Below are 25,811 nucleotides of genomic sequence, written 5' to 3'. Positions count from 1 at the left end.
GGAGATAAAAAGTCAAAACGATGTGTTAAAAGGTGAATTTATCACGTGATTTCAACTTTTTATCTCCTTTATTACTACTTATTTTCTAACAATTTTGACTGTTTATGGCATGATTCTGATCTATCATGGGATTAGCCTTGATTAAAAAGTAAAAGCTTAACATTTGATCAGATCTTTTTGTCTTCAGCTGGTGGAAATGAGCTTCCATACATTCTGTTCTGTTCTGTTCTGTTCTATTGTATTTATTACTGTATGTACTCCTCCTCCTCCTCCTGTTGCTGCTCCTCCTCTCTGTACTTCACCCCTGACTTCTCTGTGCTGAACAGACACTAACAGTAACTCTCCACAGATCCAGACACTTTGCTGATCCTCTCAGAAAAAAAACAAACACAAAAAACATGCTTGTCTGGATCGTGTTTGCCGCTGTGCTTTTTCTCGTCCTATTATTCCGCATCTCTTACCTTTTCCAGGATGTCCGACACATCCTAGTGAAGTTGTACACATCGCGCTTCGTCCTGAAATACATCCAGACTAATTACTTCATCCAGGACCGGTTCTCGGACCTGGTGCAGCTGCAGCCGCACAAGCCGTTCCTGCTCTTCAGAGATGAGACGTTCACCTACAGGGACGCGGACGAGCTCAGCAACAAGGCTGCGAGAGCGTTCCTGCAGGGCGGACTGAAGCAGGGCGACACGGCCGCGCTGTTCCTCGGGAATGAGCCGATGTTTGTGTGGCTCTGGTTGGGTTTGATGAAGATCGGATGTTCTGCTGCTTTCCTCAACTACAACATCAGATCCAGGGGCCTGCTGCACTGCTTCAGCTGCAGCGGGGCCAAGACCTTGGTGGCAGCCGAAGGTGAGGTCTGCATTCACATCTGCTCCAGGAATGTCTGAAGTGGAAACACTGTAACTTTAGTGCACAAATGAACAAAAGTCTCAATGCATGTGGTGAGAGCAGTAGTGCAAAAGTTACTGTAAGTGCAAAGTTTGAAAATGTACAAAATAATTAATTTTCAAAAGAACACATTATTTTTCTTGCTACTTGCTGCAGCCCTTTCACACTGTCTTGAACGCTCCCACTCAGCTACAGAGTGAGACATCTGCCTCCTGTTCAATATTTGGAAAGTTGCATTTGGGCATTGTACAATGGGCAGGATGCAGCCAATAGGAGGCAGTGGCAGGCAGGTAGTGTGATCTAAAGTAACACTGCGTCAGCAGTAGCAACAGTATGTCTGGAACTGACTGGAATATAAAAATATTATAATAAAAAATATTGTAATATTATAATAATATAAATATATAGATATTAATTTACTTAATATCTATATATTTAATATCTATATAATGATTGTTACATAATGACGCATGTAAGTAACGGATATAAAGGCTCAACTCCAAATCATGTGTTTCAGGCAGTGAGTAACTCCCGCTGGTGTAGACTTTGTCTCACTTTCCAGACCTATTACATGCTCATAAAGTCTACATAACACAATAAAGAAAAAGCGTAAAAAACCCAAAAGCATTATGACCTCTTTAAGAGATCATTTTTGTACTCCACTACATGTAATTATAATAGATAAATAAATAAATAAATAAATAAGTAATAAATATAAGCTAAAACATAAAGTAGAACCATGGATGGAACTACAAAATAGTTTGATTAAAATGATTTTCCTCAGCAATATAAAATACTGCTTACAAATTAATCCATCAGTAAAAATGCTGTGATATATAAAAGACATTTCTGGAGTTTCACAGCAAATCAGCTTTGCAGCATTCTCCTAAACTACTGACGGAGATGGGGACTTTTAGGGACCTGCTCCATACTGCTTGTCTGGTGATTCAAACCCTAAATTCATCATCTAAACAATGTTTTTAGATGATAAGAAGAGCATTTAGTACCAGAAATAAGTGCTGCTGAAGGATAGTAGCCTACATCCTACACTGTGTGCAGCGAAGGTTGAACATTATACTGGAGTTAAGTACCTTTTTGAGATACTTTACTTGAGCATTTCTACTTTATCTATCGGTTCTTTGATGCATCAGTCTTAATCATTGGTTAATAATCATCAATCACTTGGTTTGACTCCCAGAGCTGCAGGATGCTGTGGAGGAGGTCCTGCCCAGTCTGTTGGAGGAGCAGGTCAAAGTTTTCATCCTGGCTGACCAATGCCGAAGTGCAGATGTGCAGAGCTTCAAAGACAAGATGAGCCAGGCCTCCTCTGATCCTATATCCAAAGATTTTAAGTCACATTTAACCCTGCGGAGTCCAGCAGTCTACATATACACATCAGGAACAACAGGTAAAGCTTCTTCTTCAGGTGTTGACTGTCGAAGATTCAAACAATTACCTCTGGTTTCTCTCTGACAGGTTTACCTAAAGCAGCAGTAGTCCCTCATTCGAAACTGTGGGCCTTGTCAAAGTTTCCTTCTGTAGCGGGATTGAAGTCCACAGACGTGATGTATGATAGCCTCCCTCTTTATCACTCCGCTGGCTTCATTGGTATAACCTCAACCATTGATAGAGGTACGCACAAATGTATATGTCTGATAAACTAAGAGGGAAAAGCTGTAACAGCATCTGTGATTTTGTTAAGGCTGCTCTTATTCTCTACTTTTCTTTTTCTCAGTACATCCAATGAATAGACCAAAAACAATTAAAGCTGCCAGCAGCATTGAGTAGGCCCTCGCACCCTGTGCTCGTTGCCGCACACCGACTGGGTTACACAGCTCTGAATTCTCAACTGTTGCTTCCTCTTGTCAGTAGGTGGCCTAATGACGATGACTCCAGTAGATGTCCTTAGGCCAGTAGTCTTACCAAAGTTGTGAAAACTGTTGCTGATTGGTTGAGGTACTCTCAAGTCAAAACAACTTCCTGTTTTATGCCTGATAATGTGTCATCATGGCAATGGCGTTTGATGTACTACAGTCAAACTGCTCTTGCCCTAATAACTAAAAAATGAATAAATGAATAAATGAATAAATAAATCCTTTGGGTTATAAATCCGGGGCCCTGAAAAGTCCATCTTTCAGTATTTCCAATTTCCCTTTGGTTTGCACTCAGTTCCAATCCTATTAGTCATGAAGGAAAAATAAAAAAAGATGGGGAAACATTTAAGATTAAAGAATTAAACTTGAATTTAGTCTTTCCAATGTTCACACATAACAAAAAACTTTTGCCTGAAGAGGAACTAGACAGTTTTCAACTTTCCTTGAATGTAATGAGGGTTTTGGCGGATAAAACCATGGACCAAAAGAGAAAATCAAACTTGTTGTACGAGGAGATTTAAGCCAGGCATCCGGAATTACTCTGTGGACTATATATTAGACATATAGGTCTTGTTTATTGTAATAAAATATCACAGTGATCCTAAAATGTTTTTTTATATATATGTCTATATACTTTTCAGGAATTAGTACAGTTGTGTGGCACAGTGGAGAGGCCATATTGGGTAATATTTGTCTGTAGGATTCATTGTAGCCTCAGTCTTTTCATGGATTTGTTGATGAAATGAGACATATATTGAAAACCTGATCCTTTAAGTTTGTTATTTGTCATCTTGTTGCTGTGTGTAGGCTCGACAGTGGCTTTAAGGAACAAATTCTCGGCGTCTCAGTTCTGGGATGACTGCAGAAAATACAATGTCACCGTCATACAATACATCGGTGAAATCATGCGCTACATCTGCAGCACACCAAAGGTACGTACCGTCCGTCACAGCTCTTACATTAACGGTACCATCACATTCAAGATCACCTTTTGATTCCCTTCCCTCAACAGAAACACAACGATCGGAGCCACAACGTGAGACTTGCGATAGGCAACGGGTTAAGGGCAGATGTTTGGAGGGAATTCATCAACAGGTTTGGAAACATTACTGTCAGAGAGTTTTACGGAGCATCAGAAGGGAATTTCTCTCTGATCAATTACAGCAACAAGATTGGAGCAATTGGGAGAGACACCTTCCTCCACAAGGTACAAGTCCACCTTTTCTTCCACGTCATGAAGTTGAAGCTGTTCCTACATCAAGAATGTTTCTCTGCGTTTTGATTTTCTTGCAGAGGTTTTTCCCGTATGCTCTGATCAAATTCGATGTAGACGCAGGAAAGCCTCTGAGAGATTCCGCTGGTTTCTGCATAGAGGCTGACAAAGGTGTGTTAGTAACACGGCTGTATGTACCACTGAGGACACAGAGCTCACGTCGTCTTTTTGAAAAAAATTTCCAGGGAATATTGGGGACCTGAAGTATGATATAAAGTTATGCATGGTCAGTTTTACAAGCATTTTACAAAGATGCTTGAAAAACGACATTTAGTTTAAGCACCTTTGTGCTAGCGGAGAAAAACTGTACAAAACAGCTTTGTGGGTGAGATTGTGTTGAAGGCTGAGCTGTCGTCAACAAACAGCAATCTGATGTGGCTTTAGATGTGTGAAGACTGAGTGGAGGGCAGTAGATATGGCATTTAGACTGAATGTCCTTAAATTTAAACATTCTTAGGCCAAACACATGAAGAAATACACAAATAAAAAGGGTTTTGGAGAGGAAAGTAAAATTCAACTGAAATGGCAAATCTGTGTTGGTTTAATTTTTCAGTCCCCATGTTGCCACTTTCCAAATACATGTACGTGGCAATGAAACGAAGTGTTGGAGAAAACAAACTTGTTGTTGATATATATCTGTCTGGACCGACTGACGCTGCTGGCATGGTTAAAAAACGATGTAGAAGTGGAGGGGCAGCTCGAAACGATGGCACCAGGTTTGAACCTTCGGCAAAGTGTCTGATATTTCTTTGGCTCAATAAGAAAACACTTAGACCCATTTTTACAGCTTAGTCACTGTAACTTTACACTCCCCAAGCACAGTGAATGATTTCATGTTGTCTCGACTTGAGGTTTCTGCTGAACACACCATAAAAAAGAACCACGTCCATTTGTGCTTCACCAAACTGATGCCTCGCGTTTAACTGCCCAACTCTGAACTCTCCTATATCAACTTTCCACAGGTGAGCCTGGACTTCTGGTATGTAAAATAACAGCTACTACACCGTTCGCTGGTTATGCGAGAGACCTGCAGCAAACTGAGAAGAAGAAGCTGCATAATGTCCTCAAGAAAGGAGACCTTTACTTCAACAGCGGCGACCTGATGACCGTCGATGACGACAATTTCATCTACTTTCAGGATCGAGTTGGAGACACTTTCAGGTGAGTTCATCTTTTGCCTCAGCCACCTAATTTAAAGATGTAAAATCTGAATGCAAACAGTCGATACACTCTGACGGCATTTGAGCTTTTGTTGTTGTAAAAAGATGGAAAGGAGAGAACGTGGCCACAACTGAGGTGGCGGACGCCCTCACACTGCTTGACTGCATTAAAGAAGCCAACGTGTATGGAGTTGAAGTGCCAGGTAATTTTCACTGCGCGTCCTCTCTTTGCTATTTTTGGCATGATTCAAGCAGGGAAGTGTGTGAGCCGAATAAAAGTGAGGTATTAATAATAATGGACTGGATTTGTATGGCGCTTCTCAATACACCCAAAGCACCTGACAGAGTTCCAGGTTCCATTCATACCGGTGGTGGTAAACTACAATAGTAGCTACAGCTGCCCGCAGACTGACGGAAGCGTGGCTGCCATTCAGCGCCTACGGCCCTTCCGACCACCACCTCAAACATACAGCAGTCAGACACATTCACACAAGGCAAGGTGGGCGAAGTGTCTTGCCCAAGGATACAACGACCACGACACAGGTGGCAAGGGCACATTGGCCAACCTGCTCTACCACCTGAGCCACGGTCGCCCCATAAACACAGGCTGCAACCATTACACATGATATTGTGTCAGTCGGTAGCTTAACGCAGTGTTCATTGTAAAGTCAACGTGCTGTCAGACGGCCGATCTGTTGATCCAGACCAATAAAATGTTACAACAAGGTGTAAATGGTGTGAGTCAGGTTGTTGTAGTCTGGATACAAACGCTGCAAATCACTGACTGAACTTGCCCCAGTTTCCCAGTAGCATTTACACTCGGAGTTAGATCAGAGTCCTTGTCATAATCTTTAGCTGAAATTTACTTAACCAGTAGATAAGGCTTGCCTGAATGCGTCGTGCGTTTTAGTCTCTATGAGAACAGACAGGGGCTTTGATTGAAGGAACAATTGATCCAAATACACGTATCCAAGTGTGGCAGGTGTCAGCGACTCATGGTGGAATCGAACTCTGTCTGACTAGACAACAACAACTCCGGTGCCAACATTTGACCAGCAGCTTGATAAAAACAGTGTCAAGTTCCAAAAACACTGGATCCTACATTTCCCATAATGCAGTGTTGTCGATGGCACCTTCCTGCTTGGTGAACAATCATATATATACCATGATCCCAACTTTAACGCAGGCTTTCAGTTATTTAATTTTTTCTTTTAACTGTGCAGGTCAGGAGGGGAGAGCTGGCATGGCTGCTGTTACTTTACGAGAAGGACAGAGTTTTGACTCTGCTGTTGCTTTTAAGCATGTCGAAAAATTCCTGCCGGCCTACGCAAGGCCACGTTTTGTCAGGATTCAGGTGCGTGACATTTTGACAGTTTCAGTCTTTGGTTTTGGGGCATCATTTAATCCTCCTTGTAATAACTTGTTGTACTGTGTTTGGTTACAGAGTTCCTTGGACGTCACAGGCACACTCAAGTATATGAAGACAAAGCTGGTGAAGGAGGGCTTCGACCCAAATCAAGTTACAGACCCGCTCTACTTTCTGGATGACAGAGCCAAGGATTACGTCCCCCTTACACTGGACATATTCAGCTCAGTGACATCAGGGAAGATCAAAATTTAAAGCTGCTGTCTTTGTCTCCACCTGTTTGCACTGTGACACATCAGCCATTTGAATTGTGGTTGTTTTATGATTTGTGATTTTATCTTTTGACCTGCGTGACTGTGAATTAACTCCGGTATTTCTGGTACCTCGGGGAGCTGGAGACTCTGACTTGTATACAGCAGATTTCTTCTTGTATGATTGCTGAATGTTTGTTCTAACGTACCTTCCCTAGTCAGGGCTGAAACATTTCAGGGAAATAATACATTTAATCACATTTTAAATAAAAGTAACCTCTGGCCTTTTTACATATTGATAAACAAGATGTGCTCTTAGCGATTATAAGCTCAAATTTAACATGTTTTTGCTCAAATGAAATAAGAACAGCCAAGAGTTTATTTTTGTTTTCCAGCCAACTTGCATAAAAATGTTTAGGTAAACTGCATGCTGTCTGTGTCAACATACACTCTAAACAATCATTTGCCTGAAACAGACTTTAAGTTTATTAATTACAAGTAGATTTCCCATTGAATTCTCTGACATAAAATATTTTTTTTCTGCCAAATTGAGTCAAAGTGTATAAACTGTTGTGTCGTATAATACGTGTATAATCACATTATATAGGAGTTCTTCAGTTTGTTTGATAATGGAAAAAGTATTATTCTGCATTTAATTAGACAAAGTTCTTGAATATATTCATATTGATTCAACAGGATTGAAAAACTTTTTTCTTTCAGTAAGTTGTCTGTTAACTACAACTGGGGCCTTTTTCACTGCAGACATTTTGACTTGAACCAGCAGGAAAACCCAAGCTGCATTTGATTACATTAAAGAGGCTCCGTTGTCCTGCACCGTGGACGCCGGCACACTAACATGAAACAGACCCACAAGAACAATAATAATGACATCCATGCTTTTCCTGCTGTAAAGAAAAAGTCCAATTGTATGACTTTTGATTAAAACTGTAGCTCTTGTGGGTTTACAAATAGTACTCGTTACTTCCAAATCATAATTTTGATATAAAATCAATTAAAGCAACATTATGTAGTGCGATTTGTAGAACAAGCTCCTCTAAGAGGAATGTCAGGTCCAGAACACTGCTTGAAGCTAGAAAGGTGGCAGGGTCCGTCACATATAAACAAAACCTCCTCTCCCCCTCTGAGGGGGTGCAGGGTGACCCAGGTTGTGTTGCCCCCGGAGCTGAGCAGTTAGAGATGTGACATAAGAACCGAACGCAACATGTAAGTCTTTTTACTCTTGTGCTTTTATTCATCAATAGTATCTCTGTACTCTTTATTTGTTTTCTACATTTTTATTTTCAGTAGCTAAGAGTTTCAAAAGTTTCTTGCACAATCTCAGTGATCTGCAGAGTTCAGTTTGGGACGGGAGTGGTGGGTGCTGTGATGTCGAGGTGGCAGCTTCTATGTAACATCCCCCAAACCCAAAAGCAATTTCTTGCTGCAACGTGATCAGTGGTGTGTAAATATAAGGTAGCAGAAAATGGAAGTACTCAGTTTCAATACTTCAGAAAAAGTATTTTAGAATCTCATTTATAATATTTTTAAGTATAAAATCTTATCGTCTGCCAATACATGAAATACAAGTACAAGTAAAAGTCAATTATACATATTTAGATGTATAACGCTCTGCCTCAACCGATTATTCATCCAGTTTTCACTTTTTTCTGATTACATTTTTTTAATATCAGTGTGTCAAAATGTGTGGCTCTGATGCAACATGTAATCTGCAAGAAACTAGTAACAAAGGTTGGCATGTAAATGTAGTGGAATAAAAAGTTGCAGAAAATGTAAAGTACTTGAGTAAAGTGCAAATACCTAAAAAATTGTCCTTGAGTGCAAGTACTCTGACTAACATTAATTCTCTGGATACCAAAGTATTTATACTCAAGTACTCTGTCCATACATGTTTTCCAAATGAATGATATCATACTTTGAAAGGTTCACTCTCGTCTTCATCTTCTCATAAAGTTGTGTTTCTGCCGCATCCCAGCAGCGCAGCCTTAATTCCTGCTCCCACAGAGCCCGACGTCTGTTTTCTGATCCCTCGATTACAATCGCCTCCCCTCGGCCCACTTCCGAGACAAGGCAAGCCTCGTCTCAATACAGGCTTGTGTTGAGGGGCCCGGGGTGTTTTTCTATAACTCGTAGTTTGGCCCCTCCCCGCAGACTACAGCAGCTGGCTCAGATTGCATATTTATGACCAGGGTTGCCATGTATAGAGTCTCTGTAAATAACAGTTAAGTTATAAATCATAGGCATGTAGGATGAATCTTTAATCCCTGTAAACAAAAGATGAAGTTACTCTGGTTTGGTGGCCTGGCTGTAAGAGACAAAAACAGCCTCTGCAGCATTGTAAAGGTCTGCTCTAAAACAATTGGCATCCAGCAGAGGGACTTGGGGTCTTTGTGGGAGAGGCAGGTGGTTCAGAAAGCTAAAGGAATAATTTTCCAGTATGGCCACATCCTGTCCTCTGAGTTCACGACGATGCCTTCGAGGCCGCCGTTTTATAGTACCTATTAGGAGGACAAATAGGTATGCCAATTCTTTTATCCCATCTGCAATTAAGCTCTTGAACATGGACAGTGGCAGCCACTATGTGTAACACTGTAAACTTGTGTCCCAGTGTCCCTGTAACTTAATGTGCCAGTTATTATTTATTACTATTTTACTCTTATTCTTGGTCTCTGTTATTTAGTTGTGCTACTCCACACAATTATGTGATAGTGGCCTAAGTGCCTTGGCCCCCTGGGGATATGTACTGATCTGCATATTAGTGTGTTCCTGTTTGTCGCCTTGCTGCTCATTGTTATGTCATGGTTGTTGTTTGTGTTTTTCTATGCCAGAACCGCTTGAACTGAATTGCCCCCCGGGGACTAATAAAGTTGTCTGAACTGAACTGAACTGAACTGACTTAATGCTGATTAGTTCACAGTAAATATATTACCACTTAATGAATGTTAATCCACATTTAGGCCTCTTTATATACATTAAGTCGACTGGGTTTCAGTTACATAAAAGTTTGTTTATGCAATTGTATTAATATGTAAATCTGTTGGTCTTTTTTTTTTTTTTTTTTTTTAGCTCATGTAACAGGAGTTAATTATGTTATATACACTCTACTCAAAGTTAGTAAGGGATATGTTGGGATATGGGTGAATGTGCATGTATGTGTAATAAAAGTCAAATTAAATGTTTCACATTATTTTTAGTGACCAAAAATACTCACTGAACACAAAACAAAAAACTGCTGCTACCTTATCCTTACATGTGTGCAGCTACCTTTAGCTTGTTAGCGCAGTTAGCCTTGCAGCTGGTCGAAGTGTTGGTATTTCCACAGTGAGCACAGGCACCTTGGATGGCTGGGAAAAAGAGGTGCACAGGGCTAGCTGGTTAGCATGCTAACTAGAGTAGAGTCTCTGCAACACAACACATAGCTGCCTTTGGCCTGATGTCGAGGCTAGACACTCTGTCACTGACTTCAGTTCAGTTCCCCACAAACATGTAAGCCAAGGGAATGTTCCCTAAAGGTTATTTTTGTAACATTTAAAGAAGTTAAATGTTCTTTAAAGGTTATTTTAACAAAAACCTAAGAGAAACTTTAGGAAATATACCTTAAAGGTTCTGTGAGGGTTTTTTGGTGCAGCCATAAGAAAACATTCTATAGGTTATTTTGTGTAACCCCTAAAAAACTTTTTTTTAAATGTTATTTTTACAAAAAACCTTCAGTGAACCTTCAGGGAACATTCCCTGTGGATTCTCTAAAGGTTATTCTTGTGTAAACCAGAGAGAACCTTAAGGTGACGTTTCCTCAGGGTTCCATACAGGTCATTTTTGTGCAACCTTGAGAAAACCTTTAAGGTGAGTACCCTGAGAATCCTCTTGAGGTTATGTTTTATGTAACTTTGAGAGAATCATTAGGGAACGTTCTTTAGGTCATTTTTACAAAAACCTATAGAGGACCAGGGAGGATTCTGTGAACCTTAACTTATGCAACCTTTCGAGAACCTTTAGGGAACATTCCCTGATGGTTAAATTTGATTAATGTTTCAGATCATTTTTTTCCATATTGCACCTTTAATTTGTCAATAAATAAATATTTTAAATAAATAAAAAAATAAATGAACAGGAATTCCTGTTATTTCCGGTCACATCAGCCAGTTCATGCACTAAGTCATCACGAGTCATGCATTAGCTGAGCATTAGGCTGATTCGAACCCTGTTCAGTCTCCATGATGATTTCAACACTAGATGTCATTCAGAAAAACAATACGCAGAAACAAGCTGCAGTTTTCTGCCTCGACCTGGGGGTGTCGCAGATTTAAAATCAGTGTTTCTCATGCTCGTCACTCTGTTTAATCACCTTTCTCTCACTCTGGCACGAAAGTAGAAGAGTGAATCGGGGAAACGGGCGCACAAAACAACGCGAGAATGACGTGTAAAACCCGTGGAAAACAGCGGATCTGGCAACTTGAAAACTTTCCGGAATGAAGGAGGGGTCGGCGGGTCGGAGGTGAGCACCGCCCCGAGCTGAACTTTGTCACAAATATCCTGCTCTGCTGTGTTCGTGCCTCCGGTGCCCCTCACTGACAGATGCCTCCGGTGCGGTCCGGGCTGTAAACATGTTCATCTGGTTCACGGTTGTTACGGGACTAGCGATCCTGTCCCTGTCCTTCCTGAAGACCCTGTTCCCGTACTTATCCGAGGACTGCACGTACATCCTGAGGAGCATTAAACTGGGAATCAGGCTCGTCAAGTACAAGAAGATCAAACCCTTCTACAGCCTCCTGGACTGCTTCTTGGATGCAGCGAGGAGGCATCCTAGTAAAACCTTCGTCAAGTTCGAAGGTCGAGATTATTCTTATGGCGAAGTGGACAAACAGAGCAGCAGGACGGCCCGAGCCCTGCAGGCTGCAGCCGCGCTGAAGGAAGGGGACCCGGTCGCCCTGTTCCTGGCCAACGAGCCCAGTTTCATTTGGACTTGGCTCGCTTTGGCCAAGCTGGGCTGTCCGGCGGCTCTGCTCAACTTCAACATCAGATCCAAGTCTCTGCTGCACTGTTTCTCCTGCTGCGGGGCCAAAGTGATCATCGCCTCAGCAGGTAATCCTCCATATTCACCCACTAACGCGCATGTTTGCAGATCCAAGGTCCAAAGTCTCCTCTGCGCCTCACTGACAATGATGAACTTCAGCCCAGTATTTCCTTTATCCTGCTTTATTCTTCAACTTTGCTTCCTTTTTTTCAATGAGGATTGCACTTTTTTTTTGCCTCACAACATTCAGTTTGGAAGGTGTAGTAACTTTACAAATGAAGATTTATTTTTATTTTTTTAACTTTACTGTTAAATTTAGAGTTTAAAATCTCCAACACGCAGTCAAAGATCAAACCAGAGATCCACAGAAACACGTGACTCCTCGTTCCTTTATTTTGTTTACATTGTGGTTAAAAAGCACAAAGTGTACAAGTTAAAGGTAATTAAGAATATTTACAGGTGTAGATGTACTGTGTACTCAGTGTTGTCAAAAAGAAGGTCACCCCTGAGAAAAAGTAGAGATGTTGTGACACTATAAGTGGAAGTCACCCATATGAATAGCAATTGAGTAAAAGTATTTTATTATCTAATATTAAATGTATTTAAGTATCTAAAGTAATTTTCTGACAAAGTAACTAGTAACTAAGATTATCATAGACATTTTGTGGTGTAAAAAAGTACAATACTAGCCTTCAAAATGTAGTGGAGTTGAAGTATTAAGTTGCAAAAAATTGAAATACTTGAAGTACAATACATCAACACTGTGCTTAGTTACATTCCATCACTGTGTTTACTACAGGTTGATTGATTACCTGATGTGCAATTGATCAGATCTAATATTCAGAGTTATTCTGAGTGTCAGAATCAGTGTTAGTCTGTCAGATTTTTAATCTGATTGCATGTAGAATAGAAGAAATAAAAGATTACTTTGGCTCTGATGTGCCACGTAATCTGCGAGGTAACACGTAACTTAAGTTCAGATCAAGATCAAATGAATGTAAAGCAGTAAAAGCACAATATTTGCCTCGACAATGTAGTGGAGTAGAATTATTCAACTACAGCATAGGTACCTCAAAATTGTACTAAAGTACCGTACTTGTAGTTACATGTTTTCCTCTCACATAACAGCATATTCCTAAAATGTTCAGGAACATTTCCAGCCCGGGGTCGTGCGTCAGTGTGAGCAGGGATCAATATTCTGGGAAATCTGTGGAGGAAAGTGACGCTACAACTGTGATGTGAATGAATCGTCATCAGTTCCATCAGAGAGACATTTTCTCTTTCTTCACAGTTTTAATTAAAAACAGTGTTTGAGGCACAACAAGGTCAAACTTTAGTAATTCACTTACAAAATAAACATTTAAGAATATTTCAAATAAGTACAACAGGTGTGAAACGACATTGTAATTTTCTCAGGCTGTATTGAAATACACAACCTAGTATTTGTGACCAAATAGCTCGATATCAATATTGAGGCAGCACTGTAAGGAGTGTTTGAATATTAACACAATGAGATTTTTTGATAGATCATCATCAGTAAACTGGCTATAATGGCAAAAGTGGGCAAAGGCTAAGGATAAGAATAAGTATATAACGGTGTGGTAAGTAAAAAAAAAATGACACAATCACTTTTCTGTAACTCAGCCTTTAAAACCAGGACAAACACAACACTTATGACACAATATGAAGATATCCCAAAGTGTCGTGTCCTGATAACAATATAAGAATAATCTCACGGCGCCCTCAGAGTTATGTTGTGACCTTCTGAAGACTGAAGTCCAAAAGGAGCTCACACACTGATGCATCACTGTTAAAAATCTTATAATGACATGTACTAATATATCAGTCACAGAGGCCAGTTGTCAACACTGAGTACTTTTACTTGTGATACAAGACTCAGAATTTTAATATTTAAAATATTATTTAGGTAAAAATACAGAACTACAGAATATGTATCTTATCCATAATTGAATAATAGAGCTGTTCTCAGAGGAAAATAAGGTCCCCAGAACACTGTTTGAAGCTAGAAAGGTGGCAGGGTCCACCACATGTAAACAAAGTAAAACAGTATGAAGGGTTTTTTTGGCTCCCAGGCATTTTGATTGTTTCAAAAAGAAATGTACACATTCACACACATGCAATGATTTGACAAGGTCACAACATGAGTCACAACGAGGGCCGGAGTGACCGGCCTCAGAATGATCTTTGACCTAGACTGACATTTGTTTGTGTCACTCTGCGAATCTTCAGTGTTCCCAGTCGCCATCAGAAGAAACACACCACACATGTTTAATCATAACTCATATTGTCTTGTACAACAGGAACAAACTAGACTTAGTTGTACAGCACTACTCTGCATTATTATGTGATTATAACACACATTAGGAATAAACAAGCTAACACAGAATTGAATAAATCAAGTGTTTAAAACTAGATTTTCACACAGAACCTTAAGATTTGTCTCGAAAGGCAATTAGGAACGTAGTGAAGGAGGCATGTTGTTTTTTTGTTTTTTTTGAGAGGCCACTACGGTTGAATACCTGTCCTTTTGTTGTGTTGTGATTTTTGTGTTCCATGTTTTATATGTTGCATTTTATTATTTGTATTTTGGTTTTGTGGCTGCTACTTCGACCAGTTCTTCTCTCGTTTATTTGTTTATTTGCTGGGATGCCCGTTAGATGTAGCTACTCTTCCATGGGTCCACAAAAAAACATACATACTCTAAAAACTTTTATTTAAAAAGATATGTTACTCATCGCAGTCCACATGTCACACAACCAATACTCAAAGTATTTTACTGTCTTTTATATTTTATTCTTTCAACTGAGCATGAAATTATTTATTAACATCGTCTGTTCATTATAAATTCCTTTATTCCACTGAACTCTGTCATATTTTAGTTTAGTTCATTGTATTTAATTCTTATCTGATTTATTACTCATCTGTCTTGTCTAGTATGTGTGCACGGCAAGCTGTTAAAAAAAAATTGCTCCTGGTGAGATTAATAAATTTGTCTGAATCCGAACATAAAAAAAAAAGAAAATACATGAAACATTATAGTCCACACTCACAAAAAAACATACAGTACACAATGCACGTGTCAAAATAGGACCACTTGTTATGCACAGTTACCTACAAATATGGTTTTGCACGTAATATCAAGGTGAAATAACATAAATAAAATAAAATTGTGTTTCCATGTGTATCATTTAACTCCTCAGACATTCACACATGAGAACAGTGAACCAGTATATGTTGATTTATCACAGTGAAACGAAGACGACAGCTGATGATATTATTTAATCACCTGGCGCTAATCTCCTCAGGATAAACAAAGACTTAGATAACACAGCAGTTACCACATGTTCAAGTGTTTGATCGCTCCTCTGTTCTGTTAATTTGTACCAATCCCTGATTTTAAAAACCGGAGCGATGTGAGCATGCAGAAGAATTCAGACCAGAAAACAAATGTTTGCCATGTGATCTCATATTATGTCATCATCCAACAGCTTCCTCAACAATGTTATCTTAAACAAAGAACTAACCCGTTAACTCTCCCACATGGTTTCAGTCAGTGTGCTTTACACTCAGTCTTGAGGACTTGGGTCAGTTGAGGTAAACAAAAAGAGCTTTCCAATCTGAAACCTCCCCACACTCATTTCACAACTGAGCTATGCATCCATGTGGGCCGGAGTCTGCACCATGTGCTCGTGTGCCATAGGGACCTGAGGCAACACGATACAGGCCCCCAGCTGCATTGCGCAACCCAGCGTTCCACCACATTGTGTAGAGCTGAATGGCTCTCTGTGTTTGCAGAGCTGCAGGACGCCGTGGAGGAGGTTCTACCGACGCTGAGAGAGCAGGGTATCACTGTGTTCCTCTTGTCGGAGACCTGCAGCGTCCAGGGCATCAACACTTTACTGGACAAGATCTCCCTTGCCTCGGATGAGCCGCTGTCCAAGGACCTCAGAGCCAATGTCAACATCAGGAGCACTGCCCTCTACATCTACACGTCAGGCACCACAGGTGAGGCCACGAAGCTCCTCTGAAAACATCCACCACCACAGTGACAGTCTGCACTGACATCATGGAAGTTATACTTGTATAGTTGTACATTTATTTACAGCTTGCTTAAAGTAATGCAGTCTATTACAGATTTGTAGGAGTTATATGTGTGCTTTTTAATGAAAATGTGACAGAAAAAAATGCTTAAAAACTTGATCTAATCTTACCGCAACAATTGGCCTTTTTGTGTGGTTTAGCAGCCCCCACAGTTTGAGTGCAACACCACTGTCGTGAATACAAATCCCAGCTCTGTAACTATTTGTCAGATGTAATGTAGGTGGTAACTACAAACAAAACTGATTACATCATAACTGTTATGTGTTGAAAACGTGTGTGTTGAAGCTGAAGCTGCTATTTTAGGGTCAAAAAGTTGCATAAAGCTGCTTTGACATCGACTTTGCAGTTGTCACAGCAAAGCTGACTGCGACTGTAATTTATACAGTAATATCTCTAATGAAAAAAATATTAAACATTTATTTATTTTGGGGTGCGTGTTTTGGTGTTTGTTGTCCCTGTTCTTTAATATTAAAGGTGCAATATGTACACATTTTAGTTGAAGACGTTAACATTTTTTACAAAAATACAACAGAATATGAGGAAACAACAGTTTTGAGGTTACAACATCTGCGTGTTGTGTTGGAGACATCTACTGAAGTTAGCACGCTAACCAGCTAGCCCCGTCCTGTCCCCATCCGAAGCTCCTGTGCTAGCTGTGTGTACACCAACGCTTCCCTGGTGCGCTCAGCTTCAAGTCCTGACCGCTAGCTAAACTGCTAACTGAGCTAACGGTACAGTAACTAACAGTTACTCTGGTGATATGCTGCACTCTTTTTGTTTTTAGTATGAATCAGACAGGTGACCAATTCTTACATATTGCACCTTTTTTTAAAGTGGTTGTCACTGATGTCATCCAGGGGCCAAGAATTGGTGGCCAATAACAACTTGGCGGCCGTCAGTGTCCTAGTTAAAACATACCAGGAACAGACACTTGAGAAGTCCCCGTGGATGTTTTGACACTCGATACTAACTGTAGCTGCTGTGTTAAAGAACCTGAGTTGATTTATTATTTTGACCATGGCAGGTTTGCCTAAAGCAGCTGTCGTCACCCATGAGAGGGTTTGGGCAGCCTCCTTCATCCAGGCGGCTTGTGGAATCACAGCAGATGACATCTTCTACATCAACCTACCTCTCTATCACAGTGCAGGCTTCCTCATCGGGATGGCCGGAGCCATCGAGAGAGGTAATGATCTTCTTAATCCTTGAACAACTAAAGCACTGACACACCTGGTTTTAGGTTACTTTAGAGGTGTTCGTGTATTTTTACACTCGAAGGCTGTGCTTTATGATGCAGGTATGACCATTTTTCTGAGGAGAAAGTTCTCTGCCTCCCAGTTCTGGGACGACTGCAGGAAGTATGATGTGACAGTGATGCAGTACATCGGTGAAACAATGCGCTATCTCTGCAACTCTCCCAAGGTAAGAAGAATCCTTCGGGTTAAATCAATTTCGTATCGCCCTGGTCCGTTTTTTTAATCTGAGTCGATGTGGCTCTTTGCAGAAAGACAGCGAGAAGAACCACAAAGTGAGAGTCGCCATCGGCAACGGGGTCCGAACGGACATTTGGTCAGAGTTCGTAAATCGCTTCGGGAACATTCAAGTCAGAGAGCTGTACGCTGCCACAGAGGGAAACATCGGCTTCATCAATTACACGTCCAAGATCGGCGCAGTGGGGAGAGTCAATTTTGTGCACAGGGTGAGTAGACGACACGGTCTGTTGTTTTGAGCCACGATAGCAGCACTGCTCTGAGGACAGTAAGGTCAGTCCGTCAGGACTGAAACATCTCCTGAACTCCTGTACTGACATTCTTGGTTTCAAGAGGAATAATCCCAGTGACTTCAGTGATCTCCTGACGTGTTGATGCAGCGCCACAAGAAAATTGACATTTTTGATCTTGAGTGTCTCTCAACAACCATTCAATGGATTACCTTAGTAAACAATTTTCTTACAAGTGTATGGTCTCGCTACAAGAGCTCGTCCTTAAGTTCAAAGTCAGACCTAATCAGGATACAGTATGATATGATACAGTGCGGCACAATATGATATGATGCGGTACGATAAGATGGTAAGTTACGATGATACGATTTGACACGTTCGGATGACACAATTCAATACGATACTATGATACAATATGATGATATGATACGATACGATACGATATACTTTATTCTCCCATGGAGGAAATCTTTCTCTCACTCAGTGTCGCTGCATTATGGGCATAGAAATGCGTGTCTTCCCCAGCCTCTAGCACAAATATGGTCTCTTCTAGCTCCAAAAAACCATGATGGCGACGGCCATAATGCCAAACTGGAGTCTTTTTAAAATGATAGTCCACAAAAGTATTTGTTTACACCTGATGCTGGCGTTAGCATTTAGCTCAAAGCCCTGCTGTGTCTAAGTCTGTTGTCAGAGAGCTGCTGGCACGGCTTAAAACTGTTGTTAAAACCAGCAAATCTAAACTTCCACAGCTGTAGTCTTCACCGTTAACTGATTAACTTTTTGATTCCCTTCTCTAGTTTTTCTTCCCCTACACTTTGATCAAGTTTGACATTGAGAAGGAGGAGCCTGTCAGGAACTCGGAGGGTCTGTGCATCGAGGCAGCCAGAGGTGGGTCACTTTAACAGGTGGAGACGTAACGGTGCATCACGGGCAGTAGTGCAATGTTGTTGTCTATAGTGTCCATACTATAAAGCAATTAGTTGACTAAAAAATCACTGGCAAACATGCTAATAATCAGTTCTCAAGCTAACTGGTTCCATCTTCTCAAATGTGTAAATGTGCCGCTTTAATCTGTTTCCTTTAATGTAAATGTATTATTGTTGGGCTTTGATTGATCGAAGGTGTCACTTTGGGTCTTGAGGAAAACCGATGTGCATTCTTCATGTGTCTCCTCGTCAGGTGAGACGGGACTTTTGGTTGGAAAGGTCACTCAGAGGTCTCCCTTCGTTGGGTACGCCGGCAACAAGCAACAGACTGAGAAGAAGAGGCTTCGCGACGTGCTGAAAAAAGGCGACTTGTACTTCAACACCGGAGATCTGCTTCGGTTTGACGAGGAAAACTTTGTCTACTTTCAGGATCGAGTCGGCGACACGTTCAGGCGAGTCGTGACTCATCTTGTGTCGATCTGTCAGTTTTTGTTGGTTTAATTTCTTTCACCGAAGCAATATTGAATGTGTGCACAATTGTCGGACAGAACACGCAGAAACATTTACACTTTCATTCGGGTTTATGTGTAAAAGTGTACCAAGCTAAGGTTACTTTTTAAGTTTCTTGTCTAAATTTGGTGCCAAGCTACTGACCTATGTGGGGATGACATGTGAAACAGGGATCTCTTTTCTTTTGACTTATTTTTCTCCGCTTGTTGTCACAGATGGAAAGGCGAGAACGTCGCCACATCAGAGGTTGCAGACATTCTCACGATGGTTCCGTGCATTCTGGAGGCGAATGTCTACGGTGTTAAAGTGGAAGGTAACAACACTGATGTCAGAAATAGTCCCCGGAGAGATGTTACACCGCGTTTTACAGATCTGATAGGAATGGATTCTGTGTGTTTGGCATATGCTCTGTGTGTATGTAACTGATTTGTCTGAACAGGTCACGAGGGTCGGATCGGGATGGCAGCTGTCATTTTGACTGAAGGAGAAGATTTTGACTGTTCGGGCACCTACAAGCAGGTCGTCAGCTACCTCCCAGCTTACGCAAGACCTCGATTCATTCGGATTCAGGTAAAGACAAAAAAAAGAATTTGCTGAGCACGTCTGTGTTTCTTGCTGCAGCCGGAACATGAAACTGAGCGTATGGTTGTACCTCATTTGTATTTTGCTAAACCTGTTGACCCACTTCAGGTCGCTTCCTGAAACCAGACTAGCTGGTTGAGTTTGATTCAGGTTTGATGCACTATTTTAGATGGATGGTCTTGTGTTGGAGGGAAGCACCGATCAGACTTTTTTTCTTTCTCGATCCGCTCATTTTCAAAATCCAATTTTTTGTCTCCTCACTTTTAATATTTCAGGTTGATTCATTCACTAAAAGACCCTGAAAAACTGTGTCCACTTGCTGAGTCTGAAGTTCACGCCAAAGAGTCACAACAAGATGAGTTTAAACGAATGAACGGAAGAACGTGGTCTGTAGTATATATGAAACCTGTCAGTATATACCGGTGTGAGTCGTGAGATGGTGTTTCTTTTACTTGGCAAACTACTCTTTACTTCGGTGTCCCCATCAGCCCTCTGTAACGTCAGAATATCAAGTACAAGATTTTTCCTTTACCGTTATTTAACTGACACTATTTCGGCTTGAAAGTGTCTGTTTCTCCAGAGGGTACACCGTGAATTCTGTGTTATTGCTGTGGTTGTACCGCCGCTGCAAAACAAGACATTTTAGTCACTTTAGTTTACACCGGCCGCTTCGAGCAGCAGCGATTGATTTTAATTCTCTTTTAACACACAAGCCTCCCCTGCTTCCTGGTGGCGGTTGTTGTTGGTGCTGAATGCAGCTGGTGAGGAAAACAGCAGACACTAATCCTCTCGACTTTCTATCACCTCCGTCAAGCCGGTTATGTTCTCACTCGGTTACTTACTTAACACTAAGTAAGTAACCGAAAGTATCAATACTAATTTCTACAGAACTTGGATGGAGTGAGTACGATTTGATGCAGATCGTGTTGATGTTAAAAGGCAGTTTTTTTTTCTTGCTCATGGGTAAAATGTTGGGTCGACTTTTGATGAGAGGAGTTTTGTATTGGATTGGTGTCATACAGAGCCTTTGCGGAGGTATGCACTCTACTGAGAGTCATTTGATTTCATAAATATTCTAACAAATGGATCATTGTTGACCTTGGACGACAATGATCCGGGTAACATTTTTATCCATCTATTAAATATATAATGCAGCAAATTATACCGATTTCACATTACTTAACCCAGGATACTGATTACAGATCCAATACTTTTCTTTCCCCACATTTTGAATCTTTGCACAGTTACCACGAGCGATTTCAGCTGTGTGTGACTCAAAAAACATGGTGCAAACACTGACTTTTCAAGGACTCGTCGAAACATGAATGTGGATCAGTTGCGGTGCCTCCCGTGTTTGTTGCTGCTTCACAAAACCTTTCTAAAATACATTATATGTGTTTCATAGGCCTGCCTGGAGATGACGGGGACGTTCAAGATGAAGAAAGTAAGGTTGGTGGAGGAGGGATTCAACCCGGCACTCATCCAAGATCCTTTATACTTTTTAGACCCCGAGCAGAAGACGTACGTCCCGCTGACCGAGGAGATCTATAGAGCGATCGCTTCCAGGGAAATAAAACTCTAAGACTGAAGAGTAATCACTGAACCATTCAAGTCGCAGCTCATTCATTGACCTTTTAACAATCAACTAACTCATCAGACTGATTTTACGTCGTGTTTCAGGAGACTTTTTTTTTTTTTTTTTAAATCAACACAACTACTGTGCATCTCTGCAGCTGTTTTATTCCATCATTTTGATGGTATGTGATATGCTGGTTATGTCTTACTTCCTCTGTTGTACTTTTAATAATTAAACTCTTTTAGTCCTGACTTTTAATTTATGACTGGCCATATAAATTGTAGAAATTTAAAGTGTTCAGTCACATATTACACAGATGTACAATAACTTTGGATTTTTAACTCTTTTTCTCTTGGTTTATCGGTGAACCTTCACACAGATGTTCTATACAGCCAGGCTTCGCTTTATCAGCTCGTGTGTACCGACAGCACACACTGACATGTTACCGTTACATGATAAAGCTGCGGTCTAAGTGAGGGAGAGTCTCGGTCTGTTGTTATCGTAGGAGCCTCTGTTATGTGGTTTTGTAAGAGTGTTTCTGGTCGGCGCAACTTTCCCTCATTGGCCAAAACAACCTTTGACATTAAATACTTCTCAAGTCTTTGTCACATGCTGCGTCATGTGACACATGTGGCAAAAATGTGAAATCAGCCAGTTTCAGGAAGGAAAGGGGAGTTATTGTTCCGTCACTTGAATGTTTGACTTTCGCTGTGCAGAATCAAACACTAAAAAGCTGCAGAGGAAGTTTCTCTGTGCTAATCTTGCATCTCAGTTTAACAGCGGCAGGTACAAGCATTTGGCGGCTAATGGTGGCCCATTATGCAACTTACTGTAGTTTCTATACTGACACGTCTACTGAGAATTAACTTCTCAGTGAAGTCGGAAACATCTCGAGTCTAGTTAAAGGGGCTCTGTAACAATTTGAGGAAATGTACATGTTTAAAGCACTTCTTGGATTGTAACATGACATGATGATTAAGACCTTCCTCACCTCCCTCCGTCAGTCTAAACAAGCTCGTGGATGATGTGCTGAAGTCGTTAAATGCAGCTGGACTCGTTTTCTTTTTGATGGATTGTGAACTTAAAAGTGAGGTCTGCCGTGAACTGATGACCAGCTCTCAGCACAGCAGAAAAGTTCCACAGAGCCCCTTTTAATTTTTTTTTTTAATGAAAATAACATATCCCTAGATTTGAGATTTCTTTATATATACAGATTTGGAGGGAGATGTAGATGTGAGAAGGAGATTTTTTTTAACCAGGTAAAATGTTCTGTTGTAAAAACATTTCATACAAATAATTAATAATAAAAGGTAGGATTTTCCTAAAAACTGATGTATAAACTACAGAAATTGTTCCTCTGAATCATCAGTTTGTGTGTCTGTCCTGTGCCTGTATTTCCTTAATATTTCGCCGTGTGGATGTTGTTGAGTCTGATTGCTACGTTGTCAAATGCCAACTCCTTGGTTTGGTAGTGTGATGTCACAAAGTGAATTAAAGGCGGGACTACTTTAAAGAGCAGTGTTTTCTTTTGGAGAGAGGAGCTTCTGTTGGTGCGAACCTTGACCTTTTTTAACTTTCAAGATCTTTTACACACACAGGAACCTTTAACACACTGAAGGAGAGGGAAAAAACATGAAAGCATAGAAGGTCTCATAAAAGTCGAGTGTCTTCCATCTACATTCAGTTCCTGATTTGAAACTAACACACTTTAGTGCAACAGCTTGAATTCATGAACGTTAGAATGTTCATTTTTTCGGTGCAACTGTTTTATAGAGGAGTTTATTCCAATGTTTATTCCAATCATTTTGGAGGTTTTGGGTTGTTGGGTAGGTAACACCACGAACTGCAGCAGGCTGGATTCTGCATAGAATCTGTTATATTAGACTATTTATTATTTTATAAACCAGTGAACCAGAGGTCAAATTGAGAGAAAAAAACAAGGAAGTTAATTTTTAAGGTGAATAAAGTGCATAAGTGGTTTAGACACATGCCCTCGACTCTGTTAATCTTTTAACTGAAGACTGTCAGCCCTGTATTTATATTGGTATGCAGAATAGTTCAGCTGACAGCTCAGTTGACTGATTTAACATGTGGGAAGCAGCTGTGAACGTCAGATAGCTGAGAATCAAGACTTGCGTACTGACAGTCCAAACACCAACTTCACAACCCACACAGGAATCCTCTGAGCAGCTTGGCAGAAACAAAACGTCTGGGTGTGTCTATTTGCAAAACATCTGGAGGTTAACATCAACACAACACACTTACCCGAGGAGCAGTTACTTTAAAAATGAATTTATTTATTAATACAGTGGTATACTTAGAAATGTGTCGCAAAGGAAAAAAAAAAAGTCGAACCGAAGAAAACTCAAAATAAATAAAAAGAATGTCAGCCACACGGGAAAATAAACTAGTGTTGGGTTGAAGCAGTGTTATCATATCAAAAGAAAACAGTACTGATGTGCCATAATAAATTGTCTATTAGTACAAAAATACATTTCAGGGCACACAATACAGCATCCAGTATCACAAATAAAGGAAGGGACCACTCTTCACAGCAGACCCCCTCAAGTACATCTTTTAAAATCATTTAAACCAAGCACTTCTCTAGTTTGTAAATAAGAATAAAAAGTTTTTCTGACTGTTAAAAATGCCTTAAGTAGTGTGTGTATATGTTGGTAGAAAAGTCGGACTTATTACTGCTTATGTCAGTTCCAAGGCTCAGGGGTATAACCAGAATACAAACATAACCAATGTAACCGCTTTCTCTTTTTTAAACAAACGTTTTCTCTTTTATACAAAATAACAAAGATGTACAAAAGTTCATTTACAGAGAACCAAGGCCATTTATACTAGCAATATGTACAGCCACAATTTAAACATCTTTTCTAGCTTTTTTGTATTTCCTCAGACTTCATATGCATAGCAGTAAAAGAAAGCATACCTTTTCATCAGCCTCAATTATTCTCGTGTGCTAAAATCCAAGTTCACTGTTTATGAGAAAAATGCAGAGACAACTTTTTCTTCCGTAGTGATCGCTATAACTGAAGGATCTGATGTTTTTAAAGTTTCACTGAAAAGTTAATATGCAGATAAGGCATCACTGCTTGCAGTGTACGATGGGATTTTCATGTGTTGAACTTAGTAGTAGCAGGCTTCTGGACCTGAGTCATAGCACATGCATAGATCTCTAGACAGCAGGAGTTTGTAAAATCAAGTCAGTATATTATCTACGGTAAAACATTGCTACAAAACATCAGTTTTAAAGAGAGAGCGCTCCGCCAGAACAAACGGGCGCCTCGTACTAATACTTAACCGTCATTCTTATTCTTATTTTTTCATCTTTATGAAGCCTACGTGTTCCTTCATGAGTCGGACTCGGCATTTCTCAAGTCCTCGGAGATCCTTCATGAGTAAAACGCATGACCACAGAACTCACAAACAAAAGTTTTGCATATACCAACTTTGCTGTTTGTGAGTGTTTTTTTCCTTTTTTTTCTCCTTTTTTTACAGTACGCAAAAATCCCATTGCAATATTAAACAAGTTTCCAAAACGTTCTTTTTCCTTGCACTGCTCTGACCTTTTACAAAATTAGCTAAAAATGTCAAAATGAGATTATTCAGTCTGTGGCACTGGTCATGCATTCCAACTTCAGTTCCTTTGTTTAAATAACTTGTTTTAATCTTTATTTTTTGCAAGCCTTGAAAGCACCAAAAAAAAAAAAATAAAGGAAAAAAAAAAAACAAGAGTACAGCCTCGGGGGATGCTGGACTCCTCAGACTGTGTGTGTGATTTTTTTTTTCTTTTTTTTTAAATTTTGGGCACAGTAAACAACGTGAGAGTATCAAGTTCATACTTCATGGAGCGCTGTGCACCCCGCCTTGGTGGAGGGAGCACGGCAGGGGCGACTGAGGTCCCCCCGTTTATCACATTCAGTAACAGGCCAGCTGTTGCCCTCTTCAGAAGTGGTCAATGAGCACAGACACACAGTTTGCACCCACCAGGTAGTTTGGGTCTCCGGGGAGAGATTTGTTCTGCCAGGTTTTGGGATCACCTGCAGGAAATAAGAGACATGATGTCAGCTGTTGGAGCTCGTTACTTCCTCTATAAAAAGCAGGAAAAAACAAACAAACAGATTTCTCTTACAAATGCATCATATGTACCACTAATCTGGAAAAAATTATAATAAAAAAAATAAGTATGACTGATGAAATTAAAATAATAAAACTCCAGCTGCTCATCATGAGTTCAGGATAAGTTGATGCTTAATGGATCATTAATTTAATGGATGTTAACTCACAGTAACTTCATTTACTTTAAATAAATGTGTATGCCACCAAATTAATTGGAATCTAGTTACATAGAAAAAGGCATTTCAAACAAAACAATAGTAAGAAAAACATAGTAAGAATCTATAAACCCTTTAACACAGCCTGTTGCTCGCCTTCACTGTTCTGTGTAAAACATATCAGCACAGAACGGGGGATCATTCTTATTCTGTTCTCAAGTCGGAGCAACACTAGACGG

At 40.3% G+C, this 25,811-nt stretch overlaps 3 protein-coding genes across 17 annotated transcripts in view; 2 read left to right on the top strand and 1 right to left on the bottom strand.

Moving 5' to 3' along the window:
* The first annotated feature begins 328 nt into the window (after positions 1-328).
* Positions 329-9,722, top strand: LOC115587047 (very long-chain acyl-CoA synthetase-like). The gene is made up of 10 exons (XM_030426633.1): positions 329-855; positions 2,093-2,302; positions 2,371-2,526; positions 3,576-3,700; positions 3,781-3,975; positions 4,062-4,152; positions 5,004-5,202; positions 5,307-5,404; positions 6,425-6,555; positions 6,646-9,722. Exons 1-10 carry the CDS (start codon positions 399-401, stop codon positions 6,820-6,822), a joined length of 1,839 nt encoding a protein of 612 aa, XP_030282493.1. The 5' UTR covers positions 329-398; the 3' UTR covers positions 6,823-9,722.
* Positions 9,723-11,319: 1,597 nt separating this feature from the next.
* On the top strand, positions 11,320-22,799 carry slc27a2 (solute carrier family 27 member 2). Its single transcript, XM_030426632.1, has 10 exons — positions 11,320-11,918; positions 15,667-15,876; positions 16,997-17,155; positions 17,267-17,391; positions 17,474-17,668; positions 18,490-18,580; positions 18,872-19,070; positions 19,344-19,441; positions 19,568-19,698; positions 21,116-22,799. The coding sequence occupies exons 1-10, from the start codon at positions 11,441-11,443 to the stop codon at positions 21,290-21,292; spliced, it is 1,863 nt and encodes a 620-aa protein (XP_030282492.1). The 5' UTR covers positions 11,320-11,440; the 3' UTR covers positions 21,293-22,799.
* A 763-nt stretch (positions 22,800-23,562) lies between these two features.
* tjp1b (tight junction protein 1b) overlaps positions 23,563-25,811 on the bottom strand; it is a 71,159-nt gene continuing 68,910 nt past the window's right edge. For all 15 annotated transcript variants that reach the window (XM_030426617.1, XM_030426624.1, XM_030426626.1 and 12 more), the window contains one exon: positions 23,563-25,338. In XM_030426617.1, the coding sequence (XP_030282477.1) occupies positions 25,244-25,338 (95 nt within the window). In that variant the 3' untranslated portion in view covers positions 23,563-25,243. The remainder of the gene's footprint in view (positions 25,339-25,811) is intronic.

This window comes from Sparus aurata, chromosome 8 (assembly GCF_900880675.1).
Source record: "Sparus aurata chromosome 8, fSpaAur1.1, whole genome shotgun sequence".
Classification (NCBI taxonomy): Eukaryota; Metazoa; Chordata; class Actinopteri; order Spariformes; family Sparidae; genus Sparus; species Sparus aurata.
Note: the sequence above shows the minus strand (reverse complement) of the source record. Positions and strands in the feature narration are given on the sequence as shown.